General features: G+C 40.4%; 1 protein-coding gene across 2 annotated transcripts in view; it reads right to left on the bottom strand.

The window, feature by feature from the left end:
- The window catches only part of MOB1B (MOB kinase activator 1B), a 62,009-nt gene that overhangs the window by 14,143 nt on the left and 27,750 nt on the right, over positions 1-20,116 (bottom strand). The window contains exons 1-3 of one of the 2 annotated variants that reach the window (XM_020988502.2): positions 8,316-8,365; positions 8,055-8,221; positions 4,114-4,207 (exon numbers count right to left, since the gene is read on the bottom strand). In XM_020988502.2, coding sequence (XP_020844161.1) covers positions 4,114-4,207; positions 8,055-8,221; positions 8,316-8,356 — 302 coding nt within the window. In that variant the 5' untranslated portion in view covers positions 8,357-8,365. Of the gene's footprint in view, positions 1-4,113; positions 4,208-8,054; positions 8,222-8,315; positions 8,366-20,116 lie in introns of those variants that run through there. The other variant, XM_020988503.2, reaches the window with a different exon arrangement.

Below are 20,116 nucleotides of genomic sequence, written 5' to 3'. Positions count from 1 at the left end.
AGAAAGTCAACCCACCCAATATCTCATACCAAATGGTCCTGTTCTCAAGATAAGAGTCCACTGCCAAACACCCCCTGTAGGCAATCTGCTATTAAAAGAACCCATTACCTTTCAAAAGGCCACACCTAAATGAAATACTGTCCAAGCCTACAACCTCCTTAGACAACAAAGATCAAAATTTCAAATTATTAAAACATGTAGGATTAGAACAAATCGTTGCATAATCCAAAATTTTTGCTCTTTATTGAGACAAGAGTTGAGAAAGCATTCTGCTTTCTGCAAGTCACAGAGCATGAGACCGAAGAAGAGATAAGGAAAGGGAAACAGCTCGATTATCCTGATGAGAAGACAAAACTATTTAAAGAGGCTGACAAAAATGACCTCAACTGTTCAAGTAGTCATGGAAGGCAATGAATGGCTTTTAGATGTGCTAAAACTCAGGTTCCAGTGTCCTTCCAGGCATCTCTCCTAAAAAATGTTTAAATTTTGAGGCAAAATATCCTGACTGCAAAGTAAAAACAAATGAAATAAATCACATCTCATCTTTGTTAAATAGTTCTATGGAACTGTGAAGCAAAACAGCTAGTGAAAAGCAAGTGACAATTCCAGTATCTCTATACTATCAGAAGAATGGGCAAGTTTGAAAGCCAGCAAAGATATTTTTATGTATTCAGTAAGGACCAAAAACTCAGAGCTGGAGACACCTTTGGAGTTATGCCTCATTTTGCAGATGATGAAACTGGGGTACAAAGAGTTTAAAAAACTTGCCCAAGATGAGACACATTTGAACTCAAGCCCCACATCTTCACGTTAGGACTCCTCTCCCTTGTTCTCCCTTGTTATTTGTCCTTGTTATTCCTTTTTGAAGAAGACCATGACGTCAGGAAGGTGGTGCCATGACTTGCAAGTGAATCTCATTTAAGTGAGGCAGGGCTGTGCAAAGTCACCAGCCTCACTCTCCTCTGGAGCCACCTGGGTCTGGTGGCCAGACACAGATCAGGATGACTGAAGATGGCCCTGCCCCTCATTTTTCCTTATCAATGAGTACAACACAGCAGTCCTTAAGACCATCACCAACCCCCATATTTTCCCTTTTACACCTGGTACACTACAGAAGAAACATACTACAACGTAACTTGTGGGTGACAGTTAGGAAGGAGTAATGAAAAGAGGAAGAAGCAGGGAAATTTCACTCCTAAGGAATATTTCACTGTCTTCTTTCATTGACAGTGCTATCTAAGGTAGAGTGAACTTAGTTTTCTTGGAGAGAAATAGGCAATCGCCAGGATGTACAAACTCTAGGAAAACTTAGTACTTTTTTCCTGATGATTTATTAGTATATGCTTAAAGTACTTCTCCAAAGGGATCCTATCATTGCTTAAGGAAGAAGATTAGCGCAAGTTCAGAGTACCTGGACTAACCTCCTGTATGTGCAGGAAGTGGAGTACCTGACTCAATTCAACATTCATTAAGCGCTATGCCAAGCACTTCAAGAACAAAGATTAAAAATGAAGCAGCCCCGCATCCTTCAGGAGTATATTCCATTGAGAGGATATTTAAAAAAAAAACACTAAATGGGTTCAATTTTGCTCTAAGATTTTCCCAATTGTCCCAACTATTCCTGCAAATATCCCAGAGAAAAATTTATGAATTCTGTTAATATATTTCAAGTTGCAAACTGTTCAATGGCTTAGTTACTCTGAAAAATATTGTTCTAATTCCATGAAAATATTCTCTGGCCAAACAGTGACCTACTTATGCAGCCCTCCCCCAAGTCCTAAGGTTTGATATCAAAAATCAAAAAGAAAAGTGCTATGAAATAATTGCTGCCTCCCTCCCCACCCCAAACTCAGGCAGCAGAGTATCACTTTCTACCAAAGACCTGAGCTTGAGGTCCCTACCTCAGCACTGGCACCAAACCCCTGTGAAGACTGAATTCTGAGATCCTCTTCTATTCTACTGAACTGATGCTTGGAAAATTGTACACAACAAAATGAGATTCCAATGGCTTAACAGCCACCAGGACCCACCGCCCTTCCGGATAACATACAGAGGGCTAACTTAGCACTTCTGGCCTTGGAGCTTGGACATTTCCAGCTCTTCCCATGCTCACAGCTGTCAAAAGGGCAAGGGTAGCACTCAGTTTTGCCTGGAGGTTGTTGGGAAGTCTTGCCAAAGTCAGTTACTTTACAACAAAATAGTAACTGACAAAGTAATGAATGATCTGACACACCTCAAAAGTATTCACTTGATTCACTATGCACATCAATCAGCTTATGTAGGAGACATGTTTTTGCAGTAAGAATTATGGCCCTCGTTAACTTCAATATCCAAGGTAAGGCATTTCCTTTTATGTTATACAAATACCTGCCTTTGCTTTTGAAATGACAAAGGAGCAATAAGGAAAAATAACTGGTGGATAGTCAACTGCTGAAAACACACATCTGTCTTTTTTCTTCTACTCCCAAACATATTCTGTGGTAACTTTCCTGAGAAGGGCAGCTGCGGGGCGGGGAAGCAGTGGTGGGTGGACAAGGAAGGCAAAAAATTACACTCTTTTGGTTTACAGATATATAAATGCCTCAGGAAACAATAATAATTAAGTAGCCAAAACTCCTTTAGTCACTACAATAAAATGGATAGCTGATTTCTTCAAGTTCAGTGGAACGCTAATGACTATGTTTCTTAATTTAGATGTAGCAAGAAACAATAAACACAGGAGGCATAACTATAAGGTAACGCACTACTCCATAAAAAAGCAAAACAAAGATATCAAAACTTGAGATAGGTTTGGAAGGGGACAGAAAACAAGCCCACTGTTGTCTATTAAATTTCTTTGATTCTTTAATGCGAATGGCTTCATGCAAGCTTTTCTAACTTCTTCAGTCAATATATTTGACTATTTGAGAGGCAATGTGGTACAGTGAGTAGCTAAAGGATCAGAAGAGCTGGGTTCAATTCTGACCTCTCCCATATTCTAGCCACTCAACCATGGACAAAAGTCACTCCTTCTCTTCTCTCATCCTCTAAGCAACTCTGGGATCTCTCCAAGATGATCAATGGCAGGAGCTGAGGGTCTGCAGATCTGCAGTGGGGGACCTTACCAACTATATCCAACCCTACTCTTTTATAAATGACAAAACTGAGCCCCTGGAGGTGAAGAGACTTATGTCCAAGATCACCTTAACAACAATGGAGATACTGTGAGGACTGTCCTCAGAACTCATGGTACCTTCTGGTGACTTTCCATGTGGAGATTTCTTGGAGAGTAGCTATGCCTTTCTGGAAATATGCAAAAATCACTTAAAGTCAGATCTGGTGACTAACATCTCCCACCTGTGCTGCCTGGGCATGCTACCAATGCCCGTTACCCATGCTCAGCTGGGCCTTCCCCACAGTCTGGCAGACAGTCCTTTCATACCTCCCATACGGGTCTCTCTCTCTCACTCCCTAAAGAATCTACTCCAAACTGCTCCCTCCTCAAGCGTCCTGCACCTTCTCTCCCAAGCTGAAGATTTTGCTTCTTACTTTATTGAGAAAACTGAGGGCATGTGACATGAGCCACTTTTGCCATTCTCTTCATCTCAAAACCCCTCAACACCATCTTCCAATCTCTCCTCCTCTCCCCCACGCTCTGACAGAGAGGTGGCCCTTTTCCTTGCCAAGCCACAAGAAGCAGAGGCCCTGAGGCAAGAGAGCCTGAGGCGCATTCAGAGAACCCAAGAGCCCTCTCAGGATCACTGAAACCCAGCTCAGCTCCCAAGTCACCTCGTCCAATGCCATCAGGAGCAGCCAGAGGTGCTGCCTGGCAAAGCTAAGCCTCAGGGCCAACACTCTTTCCACTGCACCACACGGCAGGAGATGAAGTCGGAAAGGCAGGTTCAGGCCAGGGACAAGGCCCAGAAGCCCCTGAATGCGGGCTAAGGAGTTTAAGCTTAAAGCATTAAGCCATGCAGAATCACAAGATCTGGAACAGGAGACCAACACGACCAGGAATAGTCACACAGACTTAAGTACTTCTTTTTTGCCTGGATGTTTAAGTTGTTTCTCTTTCCCAAGAGTAATGAAATAAAGAGCAAATGTACACTGAGTTAACAGTCCTACACAGCTTACTTTGGGCCAGCCGACATCACGGGGCAGCTCTCCTCAGTACAGAAGTCAGTGATGGTCCCATAAAGCATATTGATCTGGTTGAAGAAATCCACAGCTGCAAAGTATTTCAAGAGTTAGTTCATGGAAACGGAATGAACAGAAAAGTTAAATTAAATTTTAATCACATTCATCCCAATTTTTTTTTGTTTTCCTTATGTGTCAAATAGGGCTTCCCCCCTCAGTTTTATGAAATAAATGAAGATGGAAAAGTAACCCGGATGACACGGCCACCATAGTCTGAAATAAACCTATGAGCGGCACCTCGTCTTACTTAAATCCTGGAACGTCTGCTATTATCAGGTCTACAGAGAGTCAGTTAATTAGAGTTTATAGCCTTTTGAAGTAAAGTTAGAAAAGTCTTTTATTTTTGTGGGCTTATGTCACAAATAAGATTTTCCTCAATAAAATGGTAACATTTTCAAAAAACCAAAATAAATTTCCCAACGTGTAATCCTTTTCAAAGATACGTTCCACCCCAAATATCTTGACTTTAAGCAGCTCAACAACAGAATGCACTAAGATCATTTTTAAGGATGGGCTTGCCCCTTTTATCTATTGAAATGGTGCTAGGAGGGAATAAGGAGTCTTTCAAAAACTACATTCCCCAAGTGAAGAGAAACAAAGAAGGTCTCTATCACACTGTCCATGGCAAACCTGGTAGAAACATGGAAACAACAGCAACCCTGGAAGGCCCAGGTGCACTGGGAGCTATGTCAGAAGAATTGTTTAATCTGTGTCTGAGTCTTTCTGACCCCATTTGGAATTCTCTTGGCAAAGACACTTGGCAAAGTGGTTTGCCATTTCCTTTTCCAGTTCACTGTAAAAATGGGGAAACTGAGGCAAACAGGGTTAAGTGACTTGCCCAGGGTCACGCAGTTAGTAAGTGTCTGAGTCCACATTCTCTATCTACTCAGCCACAGGGGAGGCAACTTCCAAATGAACAAGATCACAGATCCATCGTAGAATCATGTCAGAAAAGACTACTGTAGCCAGACAGTCCAACTCATACACAAGAGGCACCCCTTGAACTCCCACTAGCCAGCTGGACATCAATGTTTCTCCATTTGCCTTCAGCCCGTCAATGCTATTCAGCAATCCCATTCCAGGCTCATTTGTTTCTTGCCTCACTCCCCAAGGCCAACATTTAAACTCTTTTGAGGAGTTTGAAGAGAGCACCGACTGAGAATCAGAAGAGATCTCTCTGCCACTAACTTCTACATGACTTTGGCAAATGATTTCATCTCTCTGAGTCTTAGCTTCATCACCTACAAACATCGGTATCTGACTAGCTGGTCTGAAATGATCGGCAATGCCTCTCTCTTCCAGCCCTTCATTCTGCCTCCAGCTCTCATGCTCCCAGCAGACAATCTAGCTGTTTCACTGAAAAGACAGAGTCCATCTGGCACGACTCCTCTCAATTCTCCTCTAGATCTCAGAGTTTTTTAGTAACTTGACCTATTCTCTGCTCCTCCTTTCCTGTCTCCTCGCTCATGGAGACATCTACAATCTTTGCAAATCCACTGGCACTGTGCCATCTGCCTACACACGTATTCAGGCCTCCTCTGATCCTTCCACACCTCATATCTCCTCCGCCTCTTTATGACCAACTTCTATTTCTTCCTCCCACTTCACTCTTCTGCAGTCTGGATTCCAATCTCACCATGCTACCGAATTGTTCTCTCAAAGGACACCAATGACCTGGGGCTGCCTCTATCAAATCCACCTTCAACAACTTGCTCAATCCTCCTCCTTCTTGATTTTTCCTCAGCTGTTGTATGCTTCTGAGCATACTGTTCTTTTAAATGTTTTCCCTCCAATGGATTATAAGACATTATATACTCCTGGTTTTTCTTCTGACCCCTAACAGTTCTCCTTTCCTTTTCCCAGCCCTTAATGGTGGTGCTCCGCGAGGCTGTGTCCTCAACCCTCTTCCCACCTACCCTGTCTCATTCATCCCCACAACTTTATCCTCTCTACCTCCAGGCCTGACGGTTTTGAGAAGCTTCAGTTCAGCATTTAAAACTGGACCTTTCTAGCTGAATGCTCCAGCCAATAACTCAACATACTGAAAAGCCAAATTTAGTATCTTTTTTACCCAAAATTACTCTCCCTTCTGACCTCCCTGTTTTTAATTAGTCACACCACCACTGCCTAAATGTTCAATCTTTCATTATTTTTTCCCTCTCACCCCCTACCCACAATCAATTTTTAAGTCCTATCTAATAAAACGTCTACATTACTCTTCCAACCCATCCCTTCCTTTCTATTCCCACTTCATGAACTTTCTCAGTGGCCCCCAAACCAGTCTCTAGCCTCCAATTAATCCTTTAAAGTATACTGTATCAAGATGCATCTTAACTTGTGCACAGAGAAAAACAGATCTACTCCTCTGCTTAAACCTTTCAATGAATATTAAATCAAGTTCAAATGTCTAAGCCTAGCATTGACAGATTCCAAAACCTAGAATTCCCAATCTGGCTTCACCTTAGCTTTTCATGTTATTTCATACTCTTCCCCCCTCCACAAACATGTCTAGATACTCCACCTAGGAGGCTCTGATTCTCCACCTGGAATGGCAAGGTCTGTACTCTGTGGAAGTGCACACACTCCTTTCAGGCCCAGACCGGATGACCCCCTGCATGAATCTCTCTTTCCCTGATTATCCCTTGGGAAGGAGCAATCCTTGCCCTTTCCTTTGGGACTCAGCAAAGCATTTGTCTTTCACTCTTCTCATACCGGGGAGGGCAGGGGGATGGCAGCACATCATCTGGTCTTGTAAAGACATGTACATGTGCTATAGTAGCCCACTAGACTCCCCAGCACCTAGCTCACTGGTCGTGCACAGTTGGTCTACAATACACGTGTTGAATATAAGCAGGAACTCGACTTTATTTTTACTTCTTCAAGGGGGGAGGATGACAACATCCTTTCAGAGGGAGAGGAAACTCACATGCATTACCAGGCACCTACTAGATATAAGGCACAGGAGACCACGTGACTTCCATTTTAAAGGAACTTCTCATCTAAGATAAGAGGTCATAAACATAAACGCTGATGTTACAAGGGAGGGAAGAGGGCCAGGCACAGAAGAAGGCTGTGAGCAGTGTGAGGACAAGGCATCCTCCCAGCAGAGCAAATCAGTAACCAAAGAACAGCATCACAGGAGATCTGTACCTTGCTCCGACTCCAATCTGGGTGTCGACAATGTAGGACTACTTCCCTAGCATTAGGCAAATCAATGAACTTCTTCAGAGTTACCTGGAGATTTTAGAATTCCAACCAAGGGAATTTAGTCACAAATTCCACTCTGTCTACCTGTCCATCTCCTGACAATCTTTGCAGTTCCCACAAACTCCCCGTGGCCAACAGCACTGCCAGCAGACCCACTAGTCTCATTCAAATCATAATCAGCAATAATCAAACTATTATTCTATTGTAGGGCTTTTCCTAATTTAGAGATTAGATAATTCAGGTCACTCCTTCAATTGGATTGTATTTTTCGGTGACAAGGTTTACACCAATTTCTATGAGGTAAAAAGAAAATCAATTCATTCATGAATACTTAAGAAACCTCTATATTAAACCCCCTTACATCTCCATCCTTTCCTCACATCACTTCACCACCACCTACCAAAAACATTATCACTCTGTACTTGAAAAATCATTCCCCCCCAAGGAGGTAAAAGTATGGACGCATGTAATTCATCTTTGTACCGTGGCTACCTAATTGCAAATCTGAAACACACTTTCAGTCAAAGAAGGCCGCTATTTTGCGGCAGATAAGAAACTTCAGGGATCTGTTCCTAAATACCTCATGAGGACAAAATCCTACTAAAGCCAAGTGCAAAGCCACATGTTCACAGCAGCGAATGCTAGAGTGAGAGATGAGAGCAGCCACTTACTGTTCACTGCAACCCACTCATTTAAGTCCTCCCCCTCCGGAAGCATAACCGCCGTCCGCAGGTTGCCGCTCCCAAGGGTGGCTTCCGCGTGTTTCAGGAGCTCGTACTGGTGAGAACCTTCTGGAATGTTCTTCTTTGGCTTGAAGGTCTTGGAGGAGCGACTACCACTACGAGCAGGAAAACAAACAAGTTTCTGTCAGTGTTTTAGACAGAGCCTTTTCTAACCTCATTGACATATTTTGTCTGACTCCTAACAAATACCTGAGCAAGCTCCCTGAAGGCCAGGTCAATTTCATTTTCATCCATGTATTCCAAGCGCCTTAGCCATCTGGCAAAGGTAGGTACTTAACAAATGTTTGTTGTGGGGCAGCTTGGTGGCGCAGTGCATAGAGCACCGGCCCTGAAATCAGGAGACCCGAAGTTCAAATCCGGACTCACACCAAACACTTGACACTTACTAGCTGTGTGACCCTGGGCAAGTCACTTAACCCTAACTGCCTAAAAAAATAAGTGCTTGTTGACTGTTTGCCCAGCTGCCCAAGTCACAGACGTCCCTAGCAAATAGTGGCCATATTGTTTGGCCTTTGCTGCTGCAGAATATCCAAGAACCAAAGCTACTGATAAATACAGCAGTCCATACTGAAAATGCATTCGTAATTACACTGGGCTACTCCATGCTTCCTTTTGTAGCTTTCTACCAGGAAGAATATTCAGGAAACCATTAAGAAAACTGACTGCCTCGTGCACACTGAACACAAACTATGAAGATTTAGAATCAGACTATATACTACAAAACAAAACAAATGAAAATGGCCTGTGGTCAGCTTCTTTCATTTTCTCTTCTAGTCTTAAAAGCATTAGCTTCTCCATCATGCCTCCTTTTGTAAAGAGTTAGAAATATACAGACAGGATACAGAAAAGCCCACATGACTAAGGAGATAAATGTAATCTACCAGCTACGGCACCCATTCTGAAAGGAGAAAGGGAGCTGGGCCATCACTAACTGCTTCCAGGCAATAGAGGGTTCCAGTAGGTCTGATGTGCTGTAATGTCCAAGTGCTGTTGACTGCCCGTAAATCAAAGTATTTAAAAATATATCAGCTGAAAGCAGCCTGAGAAATCTTCTCAGTATCTTTTCAAAGAAGGTAAGCAGGGTCTTTATCAAACTAGATTATATATCAAAAGCAACTGAATATAGATACAGCTCACTACAACACTATTCAAAGAAATCAGTCAGCAAGCCCTTATTAAGAGCCTACTATACGCCAGGCTCTGTGCCAAGTGCTGGGGACAGAGAATGGCCAAACACAAGGCTCTGCTTTTAAGGTGCTCACAATATAACATGCAAAAACATAGGTACAAACAAGTTACATACAAGATAAACTGGAGGTTATCTCAGAGTGAAGGTGTGTATTAAGGAGGACTGGGAAAGGTTCCTTGCCGAAGGTGGGAATTTGGCTGAGAAATAAGGGAAACCAGGAGGTGCTGAGGAGGAGGGAGAGAGTCCCAAGCATGGGGAACTAGAAAATGCCCTGAGGCAGGATACAGCATGCCCTGTACAAGAACAGCAAGACGGCCAGTTATCACGGGATGGAAGAGTACACGGAGGGGACAAATAAGTAAGAGGACTGGAAAGGTAGGAAGGGTTAAAAGAGCCAAATAAATGATTCTGCATTTGATCACAGATATAAGAGGGGACCATGAGGGGAAGGGTGTGTGTGTGTGTGTGTGTCTGCAGCTTTTGGGAGGATCACTTTGTTAGCCGAGTAGACAAGAGACTTGAAGGTGGGACACCAATCAACCGGCTCCTGTCACAGTCCAGGTGTGAGGACTGTACCTGAGAGGGGGCAGTGTCAGAGGAAAGAAAGGGGAGATATGATCGGTGTTACAAAGAGAACAGACAGGACTTGGCAGCTGAATATTTGGGGGGTAGAGGGGAAAGGTCGAAAACAATGCCTAGGTGGAGAGTCTGGGGGCTCTAGAGGATCGTGGTACACTACACTGATAGAAAAGTTAGGAAGAGGCAGGGTCTGGGGGAAAAATAATGAATTTCGTTTGGGGCATGTTGAGTTTAAAATGTCTACTAGACCTCTAGTTCAGAATGTTCTGGCAACTGGAGATGTAAGAAGTTTGAGCTGGAGAAAGAGACATGAGAATCATCTGCATAGAAAAGATCACTGACGATGAGCAGGCAGACTTCAGAAAAACCTGGAAAGATTTGTATGGACTGATGCTGAGTGAAGTAAGCAGAACCAGAAGAACGTCATACACAGTAACAGCCACACTGTGTGAAGACTGATTTTGATAGACTTAGCCCTTCTCAGCAATGCAAGGATCTAAGATATCTCCAAAAGTCTCATAATGGAAAATGCTATCCACATCCAGAGAAAGAACTATGGAATCTGAATGCAGATGGAAGCAGACTGTTTGCTCTTTTTTCTTCTGTTTTGTTTCCTCTTTCTTGTGGTTCCTCCTATTGGTTCAAATTCTTCCTTACAACATCACTAATGTGCAAATGTTCAATAGGAATGTTAAAAAAATAAAGTAAAAAAAGAAAAAAGAAAAAAAAAGAAATGATCATTGACCAACAGCAAGAGATAGAAAGAGAAATTCCATTTTATAAAGAATTGTAAAACAACATAAACTACTCGGGAGTCCACCTACCAAGACAAACTCAGGAACTAAATGAACACAACTATAAACATGTTTTGCACAAATAAAGTTAGATCTTAACTGGAAAAACATTAATTGCTCATGGGTAGGCCAAGCCAATATAATAAAAATGAAATTCTACCTAAATTGATCTATTTATTCAGTGCCATACCAATCAAACTATCAAAAAAATATTTTATAGAGCTAAGAAAAATAATAACAAAATTCATCTGAAGAACAAAAGCTCAAGGATATCAAGGGAATCGATGAAAAAAAGATGCGAAAGAAGGTGGCCTAGCCATATCAGATCCCTATATTATAAAGCGGTAATTATCAAAACAATCTGGTACTAGCTAAGAAATAGAGTGGTAGATCAGTGGAATGACCAGAGTAATCTAGTATATAACAAGCTTTTGGGACAAAAACTCATTATTTCACAAAAATTGCTGGGAAAACTGGAGAACAGCACGGCAGAAACTAGGTATACACCAATATCTCACACTGTATACCAAGATAAAGTCAAAATGAGTACATGACTTATACATAAAGGGTGACACCATAAGCAAATTAAGAGAGCCTGGAATAGTTTATCTGTCAGATGTGTGGATAAGGGAAGAACTTAAGACCAAAGAAGATATAGAGAGGATTACAAAATGTAAAATAGATCATTTTGATCATATAAAGTTAAAAAGGTTTTGCACAAACAAAACCAACGCAACCAAAATTATAAGGAAAGCAGAAAACTGGGAAGAAAAGTTTGCAACAAGTATTTCTAATAAAAGCCTTATTTATTTCTCAAATATATAGAGAACTGAGTCAAATTTATAAAAATACAAGTCATTCCCCAATTGATAAGTCATTAAAGGATATGAACAAACAGTTTTCAGACAAAGAAATCAAAGCTATCTATAGACAAATGAAAAAAATGTTCTAAATCACTACTGAGCAGAGAAGCAGAGAAATCCAACTCTGAGGTACCCTCATACCTATCAGAATGCTAATAGGAGAAAAAAGGAAAATGTTGGATTTTGGAGGAGATGTAGGAAAATTGGGAAACTAATGCTTTGTTGATAGAGTTGTGAACTGATCCAACCATTCTTTAGAGCAGCTGGGAACTACGCCCTTTGATCTAGTGATACCACTGCTAGGTCTATATCCCAAAGATATCCAAAAAAGGGAAAAGAACCTATCTGTACAAAAATATTTATAGCAGCTCCTTTTATGGTGGCAAAGAATTGGAAATCAAAGGGATGCTCATCAGCTGGGGAATGGCTAAACAAGCTGTAGTATGTGATTGTAATGGAATATTGCTGTGCTATAAGAAATGACAAGCAGGATGATTTCAGAAAAATCTGGAAAAACTTACATGAACTGATGCATAGTAAAGTGAACAGAACCAGGAGGACTTTACACACAGTAACAGCAATACTGTTCAGTGAAGAACTGTGAATGATTTAGCTATTCTCAGCAATAAAATGATCTGAAACAATCCCAAAGGACTAATGATAAAACATACTAACAGCCTCCAGAGAAAGAAGTGATACTGATAAAACACAGACTGAATCATGCTATTTTTTACTTTTTTTTCATTTGAGTCTAATTGTATGAAATGACTAATATGGATTGTACATGTATAACCTATATCTAATTGCTTACTATTCTCAGGGAGGGACAGAATTTGGAACTCAAAACTTTAAATAAAAATGTTAAAAAAAAATTTTTTAAATGATCATTTAATCCATGGGATTCTTATGTGATAAAATGAAACTGTATAGAGGAACGTTGAAAAGAAGAAAATAAGTCTTTATTAAGCACTTACTATGTGCCAGGTACTGTGCTAAGTGCTTTACAAAATACCAGAACCTTTGATTCTCACCAACAAGCCTGGGAGAAGGTACTATTATCATCCCCATTTTACAGCTGATGAAGCTGAGGCAAACAGAGGCAAAATGACAGATTAACGATGGCTATGTTCTTGCTGGTACTATGCCAATATGACTCTATAACCTGAATTTATTTGGAGATTTAGTGTTATACCAAAAGACCAAGGGATTAATTTGTAAATTACATAAAATTCTGAAGTTTCTGGGGAAAAAAAATTTAAGGCAGCTAGAAACAAAATGACAGAAATTGTCAAGTGGAAAAAATATTTGTATCAACTATCTTTCATAAAAGTCTGATATCCAACCTACACAGGGCATTAATGCAAATACCCAGTTAAACTCAATGAGCATTTGATTAAGGCCTCAGAGCCTAGCCAAGAGAGGAGATCTGGGAAGTTCTGCTTAAGGCTGCTGTTAGCTAAAAATCTTAATACTGTTTCAATGGCCTGAGTCTAGCTGGTAATTCATGATGCAAACCATTCCCCAAAAAGAACAAAGACATAGCACTGAAGGCCAGCGTGGTGTGCTGCTCTGGGCACAATAGTTTCCTTACTTGAATGCCTCACTGCTAGGTTTCTGTCAAGTTTGTGTCCACTCTTCCTACCCACAGACACCGTATTCATTAGTGAGAGAGTATTTCCCAAGTTTATTAGTTGAAAGCTACATTTTTTATCACTTTTCCTTTTGCTTTCTTGTGTAGTAAGTGTTTGACATGTAAGTTAATGATCTCATTGAGAACGATTTGTGTAAATGAACCACACAACTGGCGCTCAGGACCTAGAGTTTTAAGCGTAGATGCATCCTTCTCTCACACCAAGGCTACCCCCCTAGGACCCTGGGAGTGAGTTGTAGCAGCATGGCCAACCTCCCTGGGGAACCACCCCAACCTGATAGACAGCATGGGTGTAGGCAGAATGATTGAGCCAGTCCTGGTTCAGGAAGAGATGGAGCTTCAAGAGTTAGGGGCTGGCACCATGCCAGCCCCTGTGCTGCACATGGATAACAAAATACTTCTAACACCATTTTTTTGTGACAGCAAAAAACCAACAACATAAACCAAAACGTGTGCCCAAACCACTGGGAAATGGTCATACCAGCTGTGGCCTACAGATATGCTGGAATACTACTATGCATGAAGAAACAATGAATGAGCAATTCAGAGAAATGCAGGAAGACATGTCTTTATCCAGAGCAAAAGAGAACATCCAAGCTCATAATAATGTACATAAAAACAGAGATGAAAAAGCAGCCAAATTAAGATGAATTGCAATGACCAAGCTTGGTCCCAAAGAGCCGACGAAGAAACACACAAGAGGCGGGGTACTGCAGGTACAGGATGTTGCATGTTGTCAGATGTGGTCACTTGGTAGACCTACTACTTTTCTTTGTTACAAGGAAGGACTTCAGGAAAGCACTATAATTTTAGGAAAAGGCATCCAAAACTTACCCCTAGGGAATATATTTAGGCACACCAAACACTTCAATACCTGTACTATATCTAGGCATCCCTTCTCCTCATAATTGATCCAAAAAAAATCTTAACAGCTCTATGATCTGAGAGATTATCTGACCCAACGTCCTCATTTCAAGAGCTGTAGAAAATGAACTGGAATGGAACAGAAAGTGACAAATTTCTGTATGCTACTGTTGTAGACATGTAGATAAATTAACTCACGTGGGAAAAAAGGGAACAGAACCATTTTTCCTATCTTTTATCAGTTATATTTATAAATGACCTCATGTGATAATTCTAGTGCAGAGCATTCTCATCTCTTAGTTTTGAGATACCCTTACTAAGTGTCAATGGCGGAGGAAGAGATAATAAGCATTTATATCTTATGTTCCTGCTATGTTCCAGGTACTGTATCAAAGCGCTTTACAAATATTATCTCATTTCATCCTCACAATAATGCTGCCAGCTAGGGGCTCTTATCTCCATTTTACAGATGAGGAAACTGAGGCAAACAGCTTAAATAACTTCCCTGGGGCCACACACCTAGCATCTGTAGCTGGATTTGAATTCAGGTCTTCCTGCCAGCGATTAAACTTACCTACAGGAAGATGGGCATTCAGGATTTTTACTTCCACATTTTTAATGATCTATTTCACTGGTGTACTCCTTTCCCCAATTCAGATCTCAACTCCATCTAGGACCTGAGGCCATACACGGTAGTCTATCTTCTGGCCATAAGCCTTTCCAAATTCTATTAGGCTAGTAGTGTTCAGACGTCAAACACAATTTTGTCTTCAGGTTAATATTCAAAGCCTTTCCAACTTGATACTACCTACCAGAGCTTATACTCAGCGGGAATAAGCTTTAAGAACCAGGACAAGATAGGGGTTTAATGGACGCAACTGGGACTAGGAAGAGCAAATCACATATATGATCAAAGGAAATGGTGGCTAAACTGCCAGCCTGTACTGGTACACGACAGGTACTTTAAGGAAATGATACAAAGGAGTGGGAGAGAAGAGAGGAACTTCACAGAAAAATCACAACTTGGTTTATTTGAATAATGATATATAGGCTCAGAGCACAAACAGCCAGGAAAGGAAAATCGTAAACCACTGTAAGAAATATATTCCTTTTTCTTTCAAACAAGAAAAAAAGAAATTAGGTCAGCTGCCTGTTAAAAAACCTGTTTTCTAAGTCACAAGTAGTATGCCTTTCCAAATTTAATAAAGAGAGGATAGACAGTGAACATGAAAGGAATTCAGGAAAGAAGGGCTTAGTGAATAAACCTGAAGCTAGTGAAAACACAAAAGTGACACCCAATTGTAGCTTAGCAGCTGTTTTTCAAATACTAAGTAGTCTGGAAATTAACCTTCAGAAGTCACGCACAGGGGAACTTCAAAGAAATAACTGCCTAGCTTTGTATTCCTTCACGGGAGATGATCCTTCTCCTAGTTCCCGCCTGCTGCCTGCCTCTGTGGTCATTTCAATGAAGCTCATTTACATCTGCCCCACAAAGTGAGTACAAGAAATAAAGGATATCACTCTCTACTGAGTCATCATGCTACTTTGGGTTGGAGTGCCGGCCGTGATCCCTCCTCAGCCCCATCCTCACCTCAAGTCTTTCTTAGGTAGGCTAACAGAAAGCCACATGAAGAGAACCACCGGCATAATGCTGTAAGAGAAACCCAAGGGGATATTTCCATGGAAAGCAGGCGTATTTATATGCCTGAAAACAAAGACAGTTAGTTGAAACTGAATCACCTAATAAGCAAGGAGCCATACCTCAAAAACAGTTTTAAGGGAAGCTATTTGTCTCAGCCAATATCCAAACTCCTCACACTCCCAACCTTGGGGAGGGGGAGATAGGCTGGGGACAGGTGGTATGTAGGAGGTGTGCAGCTCCACAGCAAAACTCCAAAACTCTGGATGCCTGGAACTTTGCATTTAATAATTTCTTAACTAGGGAAAGAAAACCTGTACATATATGAAGTGAGCGACTGCTTTGCAAAGATCAAAATGCCAGTCACAGAGGGCTCCAGATGCACACATCTCCTCTTAGTATTCCATAAGAGCCAGCTACCTCCTGGGAACGTTTCTTCCGCCTTCTTAGGAAACATCATTAAAACCAGAACTCTCCCAAGCCAGCCAAACCATAAACACTTTTTTTTTAAAAAATGGTAGCTTTCACACCCTCTCCCACTTCAGAACTACTGGTCTTTTCATATTCTATTAAAACTTGCCTTTAAAACATATCATTTGCCAACTTCTTAAAGAAGCCTTAAACAACAACAAATGACTTGTATGATATCCCTGAAGAGTAATGTGTCTTTCTTCAGGCAGACAGATGTCTTACACCCCCTGCATTTGGCCTGACACGAGGCTCCATCAGTTTGAGGGATACAACCCCCCACGACATCAACGAGAGGCTCTGGGAAGAACTGGCAGGACAAGTTTTCAAACAAAGAAAGCAGAATGGCTCAGACTAAGGTTAGTCAGGAGACTTTGCCCAGGCCCTACAACCCTCTATTAAGCAATGAATTAAGCAACCCTTTCTCAAATGTTTTCTGACTTGTCTCCCTGGTTTCTTAGCAAAGCCAAGTGGATAACTATATATGTGCGTATATATGTATGTGTATGTGTGTATACACATTTATCCAAGAATATCAGAATCATAATTTTTCTGGCTTTCTGACTCAACAACTTTTCTTAGGCTAACTATGCTTCCTCCTACACGTTCCCTCCTCAGCCTCCTGCAACTCCACCTTCAACAAAAGAAAAAGAGAGATACTGAAGATGTGTGTGTGTGTGTGTGTGTGTGTGTGTGTGAGAGAGAGAGAGAGAGAGACAGAGAGAGACAGAGAGAGACAGAGAGAGAGAGAGACAGAGAGAGAGAGAGACAGAGAGAGACAGAGAGAGAGAGAGACAGAGAGAGAGAGAGACAGAGAGAGAGAGCGTGCACATGCAACCACACATAAGCGGGTCTAAAGATTAACTCACATGTTTAAGAAAACTAACTTGTACACATAACACACTTTATTGGGGAAGGAAAACCTGGATTTCAGTCTGGTTCTATGTCCTGGCTTGAGCTACTCCTAATTTCTGAGCCTGTTTCCTGATCTACAAAATAAGGGAACTAAACAAGATGCCCCAAAGGTCCTCACCAGTCTTACCAGTCCTAACATTTTTTGACTTTATGACTAATGCCATACTTGTAATTATGTATAGCCAAATGGATCAGTGTTGATGTGTATATCCAAATGGTTTACTTTAGAATGTAAACTCAGGACAGATTGGTGGTTTGTGATCCACCCACCAGAGGCATGTGAGTAATTATTTGGGGAATACCCAATATTCCTTGAAAGGTTTTCTCATGTCTAAAAAAAAAAAGTGGTTTAGATCCGTTTTCCTCCAACTGATTATTCCCATTTGAAAGTAAACCAATTTCCTTCCAATATCTGCCTGTTCATAGTACCTGGAAGACAGGCTGAATAAATCACTGGTTGACCTTTCTCTCAATGCAACTCAATTTCTTATCATTTTTTGTTAATTCAATGAGATCGATGTTTTTTCTCTTCAGAACCTAAAAAATAATTTAAGGCCCAAAATGAATCCAAGGGAATTCCCAGGACATCCTTCCCCCATTCTCTGCTCTGTCATCAATCACAGCTCCCTAGGTGCACTCTCATTGTTCTGTCCAGGCAAAAGATCACTCAAATTTAAAAGCAATTAATAAATTTGGTTCCATTTCCTGAGGTCCATATTTTTTTTAAATTATATGTGTGTGTATAAAACAATTAGTCTATGCTCCAATTCATTTAATGTCCAAGTTTTTTTTCATTTAATAAAAGGGATCCCCCCCAAAAAACCACCCATACAAGGTTATAGCCATCACAGCTTTGGATGGGTCTTTATATCTCTAAATGCTTATAGCAATAAAGTAGAGAAAGAGCAGATCAATGAGTTGTGCATGCAACTAAAAGAAAAATACTAGGAAAAGAACAAATTAAAAATCCCCAATTAAACAACAAATTGCAAATCCTGAAAATTAAGAGATTAATAAAACTGAAAGTAAGAAAACCATTGAACTAATAAATAAGAGCTGATTTTACAAAAAAGCCAATAAAATAGATAAACCATTGGTTAATTTGATTAAAAAAAAGAAGAAAATCAAATTACCAGCATCAAAAATCTATAAAGGGCACAAGCTAAAAACCTTCCCAATAAGATCAGATATGAATGAAGGATACCCATTATCATCACTATTATTCAATGTTGTAGTAGAAATGTTAGCTATAGCAATAAGAGAAGAAAAAAGAATTGAAGGAATTGGAATAGGCAATGAGGAAACAAAACTATCACCCTTTACAGATGATATGATGGTAGTATACTTAGAGAATTCTAGAGAACCAACTAAAAAATTAATTGAAACAATTAACTTTAAAAGTTGCAGGATATAAAATAAACACACAAATCATCAGTGTTTCTATATTTTGCCAAGCTTTTAAAATAACTTAGACAATATAAAATACTTGGGAGTCTACCTGCCAAGACCAAACCAGGAACTATATGAACACAACTGCAAAACACTTTTCACACAAATAAACAACTTGAAAAAATATTAATTGCTCATGGATAGATTAAGTCAACAAAGATGATAATTCTATCCAAATTAATTTATCCAGTAACATACCAATCAAATTACCAAAAACTTACAGAGCTAAAAAAAACCCCAACAAAATCCATCCAGAAGAACAAAAGGTCAAGAACATCAGGAGAAATAGAGCACCAGCCCTGGAGTAAGGAGGACCCGAGTTCAAATTCAGCCTCAGACACATGACACTTACTACCTGTGTGACCTAGGCAAGTCACTTAACCTTGACTGCCTCACCCCCTCAAAAAAAAAGGAATATCAGGAGAATTAATGAAAACAAATGTGAAGGAAGGTGTCCTCACCGTATTATCATTAAACTGTATTATAAAGTAGAAATCATCAAAACTATCTGGTACTGGCTAAGAAACAGAGTGCTGGATCAGTGGACTAGATTAGGTACACAAGACTCAGTAGTAAATGACCACAGTCATCTAGTGTCTGATAAACCCAAACACCCCAGCTTCTGGGACAAGAACTCACTACTTGACAAAAATTGCTTGGAAAACTGGAAAATGGTATGGCGAAAACTAGTACAGACCAACATCTTACACTCTATACCAAGATAAGATCGAAACAAGCACATGATTTAAACATTAAAGGATGATAGCATGAGCAAATTAGGAGAGCAAGAAACAGTATATATGTCAGATTTATGGAGAAGGGAAGAATTTATGACCAAGAGATAGCATTACTAGATGTAAAAAGGACAGTTTTGATTATATTAAATTTTAAAAGTTTTGCACAAACAAAACCAATGTAACCAAGATTAGAAAGGAAAGCAGAAAGCTGAGAGACAATTTTTATACCAACTGTCTCTAATAAAGATCTCATTCCTCAAATATATAGAGAACTGATTGATATTTATAAGAATACAAGTCACTTCCCAACTGATAAATGGTCAAAGGATATGAACAAGCGGTTTTCAGATGAAGAAATCAAAACCATCTATAATCATATGAAAAGGGGGCAGCTAGGTGGCGCAGTGGATAGAACACTGGCCCTGGATTCAGGAGGACCCGAGTTCAAATCCAGCCTCAGACATATAACACTTACTAGCTGTGTGACCCTGGGCAAGTCACTTAACCCCACTGCCTAGCCAAAAAAAAAAAAAATATATATATATATATATATGTATATAATCATACGGGAAAATGCTCTAAATCACTACTGATAGAGAAATGCAAATTAAAACAACTCTGAGGTACCACCTTACACCTATCAGAGTGGCTAATATGACACAAAAACAAAACGATAAATGTTGGAGGGGATATGGAAAAATTGGGACACTAATGCACTGCTGGTGGAGTTGTGAACTGATCCAACCATTCTGGAGAGCAATTCAGAACTATGACCAAAGGGCTACAAAACAGTGCATACATATATATATGCCCTTTGATCTAGCAAAGGGTACATTACTAGG

This window comes from Phascolarctos cinereus, unplaced genomic scaffold (genome assembly GCF_003287225.1).
Source record: "Phascolarctos cinereus isolate Bilbo 61053 unplaced genomic scaffold, phaCin_HiC Scaffold_9;HRSCAF=440, whole genome shotgun sequence".
NCBI classification, from domain to species: Eukaryota; Metazoa; Chordata; class Mammalia; order Diprotodontia; family Phascolarctidae; genus Phascolarctos; species Phascolarctos cinereus.
Note: the sequence above shows the minus strand (reverse complement) of the source record. Positions and strands in the feature narration are given on the sequence as shown.